The 8,832-nt window shown below is 31.8% G+C and overlaps 1 protein-coding gene across 1 annotated transcript in view; it reads right to left on the bottom strand.

The window, feature by feature from the left end:
* Positions 1-268: 268 nt before the first annotated feature.
* The window catches only part of IMPACT (impact RWD domain protein), a 28,333-nt gene continuing 19,769 nt past the window's right edge, over positions 269-8,832 (bottom strand). Inside the window, exons 7-11 of the mRNA XM_074276893.1 lie at positions 8,480-8,577; positions 7,355-7,428; positions 5,794-5,884; positions 3,093-3,227; positions 269-1,070 (exon numbers count right to left, since the gene is read on the bottom strand). Coding sequence (XP_074132994.1) covers positions 996-1,070; positions 3,093-3,227; positions 5,794-5,884; positions 7,355-7,428; positions 8,480-8,577 — 473 coding nt within the window. The 3' untranslated portion in view covers positions 269-995. The remainder of the gene's footprint in view (positions 1,071-3,092; positions 3,228-5,793; positions 5,885-7,354; positions 7,429-8,479; positions 8,578-8,832) is intronic.

The following is an 8,832-nucleotide window of genomic DNA, read 5'->3' as shown; positions in this document are numbered from 1 at the left end:
TAATTAAACATTGTATTTTGTATCTCAGCAGAAAAGAGGGCTGTAACCTGAATGTCAATGACTACAGAATACTTATGGGTACCATGTCCATAGCACCACAGTACTTTTCTCCAGACCATCTCCTTACCTAGCCCATTCACTAGAGGCTACTTCCTACGATACTCTAATTTCCACAACAAAAACTATTAGTAAGATATTTTTAGATCTTAAAAAGAAACAGAATGCTACATTTCCATGTCCCATTTAAAAAAAAAAAAAAACAAAAAAGGCCTGTTGATACTACATTTTTATTATTACACATTACTGTACAAAAACCAAAATGTGGATCTGAAAATGTCTTCTGTGATTTTCAATAACAGATTCTTTACCAATGTCTTAGGATATCTACATAATTCATTGTAAGTTATACAAATGATTATCTCTAATACTTTTCTACTGATAGGTATTAGCTGGATTTTCACTAAATGCACACAAGTCAGAAATGTTCACTCAAACTAAAGTGAGCTTTTTGAACCACAATTAAAAATAAAAAAAAAAAAAGTAGCTCTCCAGGAGCTCAAACATTCTGTAAAGTATTGCAAAATACAATATTCATTTAACTCAAACAAGAATCCAGGTGACAAGACATCAAGTATTTAAACCCTCCAGTGATGGTTTCCATCACATAAGAAAGGCACTTGACATGTAATCCAAAAGTACAGGTAATTCACTTAGAGAAACGTTTAACTTCCCAAAATTAGAAACAATGACAATGAGGTTTGATTAACTTTTCTGAATCATTCTTAGTAACACATGAATACACAAGTTCTCCATTTCTGGTCAATTGGGACAATCAAGAAATAAGTGAAAATCCTGGCTGGCATCCATGTCATGTTTTCTTGAACTCCTGGATTGAGTAGTAACAATGAATGTCTTTCAAGGATCTTCTCTACAGAAAGTATTCCTTGATGATTAATTATATAATCAAAACAAAGATATCTTTAAAAGCTAGATTTTCAAGTAAAATGTTCATTTTTCTTCTTGTCTTTTTTTACTCTTTTGTTCTTTCCCAGGTGCTTGGATGATTCCTCCTGAAAAAGTCAAAAATCAATATGGTTTTCTTCAATGAAAAAGATAGGTCAAGGGCAAATATATTTTGTCATAATGCAAATGTGCTTAATTTTATTCTACAATAAAAAGAAGATTCATAAGTAAAATACAAATAGTTTTAATGAAAATCAATTATGAAGACACTTGTATTAGTGACAATCGAGATAAAAATATAAAAACTCCACAAACTTTTCACACCTCCCTTTCAAGTGGGATGAACATGAAAAGAATTACTAATAATTATCTACCATTGACAATATTTCACAAACATCTATAAGATCACATTTCTGACTTCTTTAAAATATTAAAAAATAATCTAATTATACTTTTGAAATATTTTCTAGGTCCCGTAACATTTTCCAAGTAAGAATATGACTTTTTGTTGGTTAACCTAATATATCAAGCTTTAGTAGGAATGGCAAGGTTTTCAGAGCCATAAGAAAAAAATATAGCAATAATAAGTTATTAGCTAACTTCTACATACATAGCCAGTACACATACACACACGTGCGCGCACACACATACACACACACTATGGCTATGTTGCAAAATCATATAATTCCCATTAAAAAAGTTACATTGGTATATTAAGATTAAGCTATTGTCAAGAAGTATGAATTCTATTAATAAAGAAGCCTCTTTATGTGTATTGTCATAAGGGTATTGAATTCTGTTTTAAAGATAACTGGATAAACTTTAATTGTGGGTCACAACTATTCCCACTTTCTTCTCTCCAGGGAAGAGGGAGGGTAGATAACCAGTCAGATAAATAATTATATATTAATATGATTTTAGCATCAAAAGCTTTCCAGCAATATCAAGGAACTTTCTGTCTGGATAAGAATCAGCCTTGGATTATAAAAGGGACCAACTAGGGCTAGGAAATCACTAAACTAATACAAATTCAGTAGAGGGTATTCTGGGCAAAAGATTTTATTATTGTATAGAAACCACAAGTAAAGCAAATCAGCCTAAAAACGATAATGAAGGCAAACATTAGCCTGAGGAATTTACAGGTCAAAAAATTTAGATATTGTGTGGTGTGGTGATTAGTAGTTTTCATTTACTTCTAAAAATAATTTTATGTACTTTTAATTATCTTATTCAACTGAATTATTTCTGAATTGTACATTTTCTTTTCTTTTATATTTAATCTTAGATGCGTTGAAACAGGAAATAGACACGCAGAAGGAAGCATAATATCCAGTTGTAATTACAAGAGCAGAAAAAGGTGGCTAAGGATCACATAGAGCAAATTTCTAAACCCAGGGATTAAAAAGGTTCAGGAAGCTGACTTCCATGGCTTTGAGGTGAGAGTCAGTGACTAGTAAAAAAGCAATTAGTGAAGATGAAAGCCCTAGAGCCCTAAAGATAAAGGACTTCAAGACTGATTCCAAAATGGGGAACAGGGATACCCCAGAAGTTAATTGAAATCACTAAGGTATCCCATTTACTATTCCAGGTGACCAGCAAGAAGGTGAGCTTATGAAAGCAGAAAGGTATTATTACTAGGTAGATACCTAAGAAGTGGCAGGCACAGTGTTATCACATCACTCCACACTAAAAAGCAAGTTGCTAGAAGAAAAGCAAAAAGAGCTTGTTTCAGGGAGGGGGGGGGGGGGTGTTAAAAAAAAAAAAAAGTGACTTCAAGTGATATAGTCAAATCCAAATTCTGAAGGTAGGTGGGACTTTAGCTGTCATCTCATTTGCTCCCTCACTGACTAGTAAAAAACTGAGACTCAAAGGGGTGGTGAATTGCTCCTGATCACTCTTCCAGTTAATAATAAAAATATAATACAGAAAGCCTCACTACTACAAGGGTATTTTTCACTATACCACACCATTTTTGATTGTACATCTTAATGAATTTGTAACCAAAAAGGGTCTATCCAAGAATCATACAAAATATGAAATGTATGGTTTAAAGGTTTCAAGTTTTCAACTGCTTTTTTCAAACCTCACAGGACATAAGTTATCTTTAGACACTATCAATAACAACTTACTGGTGAGTTTGTATAGTTCTCTTGAACTAGGATGTTTCTGGCACAGTTGTTGATGTGTTTAAAGCGATCTGGTCCAAGTAAAATACCACCATACCAGCGTGATACCACCACCAAAACATTCCGTACGTTCAAAATCTGTGTTTTTTAAAACATAATTATTTGTTGTTAGGATGAATCTGTGATTTAATCAGGGCATGACACTCCCCAGTGTAGAAACTACTTTTAATAATGCAAATTGAAAACTGTCCTTCAATTTATAGTTTTAAGAGAGTTATTTAAAGCCTCTGACTTAGTAAATGACTTGCCCAGAGTTATACTGTACTGCTACTGCAAGATATGTACAAAATGCACTTTAAATTCATTCTTCATCACTCTAAAGTTCTCTATCCACTATGTCATACCACTTATCAATTAGTTATACATTTCCATATATAAATACAGGCTTTAAAGGAAAAAAAAAAAAAAAACTTCATATAAAATACAGCACAACAGTACTTAAAAAATTAACTTCAGCAGCCACAACACTAGGACCATATGGAAGTCTGGAGGAGATTAGCAGTCAAAGAGATCTGCAGTCAGGATATGGAATCATGCAATTTTTGAGCTGGAAGGGATATTATTATATAGAATTTGACTCAAACTCCTCATTTTACAGATAATGAAAATGAGACCTAAAAAAGTCAATTGAATTCAAATCAACACACATTAAATTTATGAAATTCAAAAACCTTATTCTACAAAACTATTTAAAAGGAAAAAGAACAACTACACCAAAAACACTTTTAAAATCTCATGTTTATCTTTCCTCACAGTATATTCTCAAAACATATTAATATTCATCTTTCTTTTACCATATAAATTTTTATGAAATATAAAAACCTTGATTTTTTCCCCCAAGACACATTTTTAAATGGTTACAAAAAACCAAGTTTTTCAGTTCACTTAAGGTCCTGATCAGAGAGGATAAGTTTTATGTTTGAAACTAAGGAAATGAAAAACTTTAGGTTTTAAAAAGAGGAAGTAGAAGAGCAAAAGAACAAGGGTTGCAGCTGAAAACAGCATACCCAGCAAAGTTAAGCATAGTCCTGGAAAAAAAAAAAAAAAAGACATTCAATGAATTGTCAGATTTTCAGGATTTTGTTAAAAAAAAGACCTTAAGTTAATAGAAAATTTGATATGTAAGATCCAAGACACTTATCAGGTAAACATCAAAGATTAAATTAAAAGGACTCAAAAAGGACAAACTATTTATGCTTTATATGTAGAAATGTAAACCATATGTCTAAGGCTATCATTAGTAGTTGTCTATTCAAAAGAAAGCTTGGGATAGAGCTGAGCATGATGTAATTCTAAAAATCCAAACTCAGAGGGCAGCTAGGTGGCGCAGTGGATAGAGCACCAGCCTTGAATTCAGGAGGACCGTGAATTCAAATTTGGTCTCAGACATTTAACACTTCCTAGCTGTGTGACCCTGGGCAAGTCACTTAACCCCAGCCTCAGGAAAAAATAAAAATAATAAAAATCCAAACTCATATAGGAAAAGGTAAAAAGAATAATTAGGTTACATGAATGAGGTGTGACACCAAGAACTGACACAAGGAATTAGATAGGGGAGGAAGCCTGGTAGTTATGAAATCCTACTCACAACAGGAATGGGTTAAAGAGGGAAATATATATATATACATATATATATACACATACACATATATATATAAAGGATATAAAAGGTTCTAAATTTAGTAAGAAAAAGAGGGAGGAATAAGATAAAGGAGGGAGCAAAGAAGGGTATGTTAAATTAATGGCAAGGGAATAAGATTTGTACATTAACAGGTATGGGTAAAAGAGGGAAGGAAAGATAAAAGAGGAAAGGGTGGGAAGAGAGGAAAAAAGTGAGTGATTCTTGGAGGAGGATAAGTTCAGTATTAGGAAGGTAAAAGTAAAGCCAAGATAGGAAACCAGCAGGAATAAGAAACAAGAAATATACACAATCATAATAATAATGACCAGGAGTAGGAATTCTTAGGAAAAAAAGCAAGTGTAGTAATCTCAAAGTTAAAGTTAAAATAGATTAAATCAAAAGAGAAAAATAGGAAGCTACACTATAAATCAGTCATATTAATCAATATTGTTTTAATATTTAAAGACTATTTAAAACAACTAAGAGAGTATATTGCTAAGGTGAAGGAAATTATGAATTGGTGTCTTTAGAAAAATATGGAGAGACTCGGAACTAAAAAGGATCATCTTATCCACTTTTCAAGAAGGGACAAACAAGCACAGCATAAACTTTATATAGGTATATATATGAATGTGTGTGTGTTTGTATGTATAATTATAGGCAACCATTTATATGTATATGCATATTATAAATGCATATTTATATATATGAATGTATATGTGTGTATACATACATGTATATGTGTTTACATATATATATATATATACACACACATATATAGCATCATGTTCTAGCTGCATGAATGGATTTCAAAACAATTCTTTGAATTGTTTTTGTTCTCTGTCCCTGTTAAAGTGGTAATCTATTTCGCTCTTTTTATCTACTTAAATAAAAAAAAAAAAAAAAAACCTCATTGTTATACTACAGATGGCATAGAGTGATTTGCTCTTATCTGAATTCATTTTTTTTGTAACTGAGAAAAATCAAAGTATACTACTTAGAAAAGTTTTCTCTTATTTCTACCTGCATAAGATGAAGGAGACGTCCACCTGCGGCTGTTTCCCCATCATCTTCACAGTCCTGCAAGAAAGTCCGCCTATCTTCACAATATATTCTGCAAACATATATACTATTGTTAAACTCTAGAGCCCCAAAATATCATTTTCAGCAAAATTTAAAAATTATTCTAAATATTGGCTGATGTCAAGATTTCCAAATTAGTACATCTGTAAATAATTCTACCTGAAAGCCATAATTTGGATTGGTTGTTCCACGCTGTTTCTTATTAATTATCTACTATTTTAAGGGATAAATCTCTACTAAAGTACATCTGTGACATCTCATTATGGCATGGAGAAATCCTTAGATTTTCAAAGTTATACCTATGGAACACCAACTTGCAGGTACCACTAAAATGGAAAAGCTTTGAGCTACAAGCTCATTCAGGGTCCAAATCCAATCTAAGGTCTAATTTACAGATGACCATCAGCTAAAGGTTGGCTCCAAAATGCTAAGTTTTCTTGGACAGACAATTCCTGAAGACTGTCTTACATCAAGGGGCTATTATATACAGACACTGAAGGAATACCTACAATGATTAAAAAAAAAAAAAGGTATATACTAAAAATATTTAGTCTAATGAAGCTATTGTTACTTTCGGAAACATAAGTATCACTCCTCCTCCTTCCCTGCTTCTTTCAAAGACATGTATCTTTAGAAAAACTGGTTAGGCTCACAGTTGATTAGAAGCAACAAATTAAAAGGAGAAAATTGGGTGTATTGATAGCAGCAAGAAGTGATAGCTGACAGTTGAAAATTCTATAATCAATCTAAAAAACTGGACAAAACTCAAGTGCAATCATTTGGTGTCAGTCTAACACTGTTATATCAACTAGTTCTTAAAACGGTACGGCCCAATGGACAGAATGCTGGATACCCAGAAGACTTGAGTTCAGCATTGCCTCTGATACTTACTAGCTGTATAACTATTGGCAGGATGCTTAAACTCTATGCACCTCAGGAAAACCTCTAAGACTTTATGGTACAGATGGGTTCTGATATGGTAGCAGTTCTACACAGATGAAATCACAGGCTTTTAATATGTAATGTTTAGAGTTCACAATCATAATGAAAATATTAAATCATCAAAAAGAGATAAATAGTATTTAACAAGTTCTGCTTTAACAGTCAAAGAAATATGCAATTTAGAAAGAGTTCCAACAAAAAATGTGTAAAACATACAATTCTCAAATATGAGGTTATAAAGTATGAGGTTGTAAAGTAAGCCAAATAGATAAAGTATACAAACTCAACTGTATGGTAACTCTTCCAAATGCCCTATTCCTTGAGAAGTACAGACAAGATAAGATTTTATTGTAACAGTTTGTTCATTCGGGTTTTGATGATTGAAATTCTTATTTGTTTGCAATTTCATTTACTTCAGATACAGACTTTTTTTTTTTTTTTTTTTTTTTTTTTTACCTAATCTATGGTAGTTTGTTTGGCTTTAAAAAACTCCCAACATGCCCTTAATGATCTCTCCCCTTTCACCAATTGCATGTGTTATATTATAGTCATGACTCACCTGTAAGCATAGATATTGTGGGTAGCATTGGCTATTTTCTTATTCTCGTATAATTTGGCAAGAACCATTTTTACCTTGAAAATAAAAACAATTATTTTTTCCTCATATAAGAATAATTGTAAATGCTATATAAACAAATGAAGAAACAACTTCACCTTAAAGCATTTTAACATATTTTGTCATGCTAATAAAAACATTCAAAGAGCTCCCAGGACTGATGTTAATTGTTAGAGCTAGTCTTTTATCATTTTGACATTATATTTCTTCTATTTCAGATACTTTACTTGAGATTTCAAACCAGGCAGAATTTCACAGGACTTTAGATTTTAAAATATTCTCTATTCTGTATTTATTGGATATAGAAAGAAGGTTAATACTGTTGTCTGGAATGGAGAAGTTTGGGTTGGTATCTTTGATTCCATCTCTGAAGTCAAATCAAATGAAATCAACATATTTATTGGACACCTACAAGCAGAAAACACCACAGAGTACAAATTTTACTCACAATAACAATAACATTATGATAACTAGCATTTATATAGCACTTCATACAACAGCCTTAGAAGGTAGCCATTCTTATTATCATTCCCCACTTTACAGATGAGGAAACCAGGGCAGACAGAATAAATGACAACTTACCAGGATCACCCAAGCTAATAAGTGTCAGTGACCAATTTTTAATTCAGGTTTTCCTGCATGGGGCACTGAACTCTATTTTACTAAGGGACTGTAATTTGCCTAAGCCCAAGATGAAAATATAGATTGCTTTGAAATATAGTACAGCGTACTATGTTATATGACTTTTAACAATGCATATAAAGTGTTTTCCAAATTTGAAGACATTTAAGAGCATTGTTTATATCAGGACAAATCTTAAATGCATCAAGTTATCTCTGACAAGTAAATAAATATATAAATATATGTGTATCTATGTATATGCATATGTGTCCATATGCATATATTACAAGAGTCAAAATAATCTTAAAATAGGAAAAACATATTTAAAATGTGTCATCTAATAGGAAAACTCTTAAATAAAAAGTAAAGGTTAAGGTAACAGTTAAAGTTAATTCTAATTATTTTGGCACAAAAATGAAAACAACAATTTTAATACTGTAAACTTACCTGCTTAAGGAAAACTACAGGAGCTAAATGTGCTTGAAAAGTGCTTCTTCGGTCAGTGATTGGCACACCATGCTTAATTGATGGTAGTTCTTCAGCATCTATATGTTGAAAACATGGCTTACTTTATTTTCTTTAATAAGTACTTTCAATTTCTAAGAAATACTGGGGGTAGTAAATGATTTTCCATGTCACTCTTTATACAAGTTCCCATACAACATTTATTCTCCACACTGACATAGATTGGCATTATCTACTTCAGTGAGAATGAAACTATATGAAAGTTCATTTAAACTCTACAGTCTATTTATTAGTAGCTCTACTAATTTTTCCCAAAATATTCCTATCTATATTTT

Source organism: Sminthopsis crassicaudata, chromosome 1 (genome assembly GCF_048593235.1).
Source record: "Sminthopsis crassicaudata isolate SCR6 chromosome 1, ASM4859323v1, whole genome shotgun sequence".
Lineage (NCBI taxonomy): Eukaryota > Metazoa > Chordata > Mammalia > Dasyuromorphia > Dasyuridae > Sminthopsis > Sminthopsis crassicaudata.
This window is presented reverse-complemented; position numbering and strand designations above follow the sequence as displayed.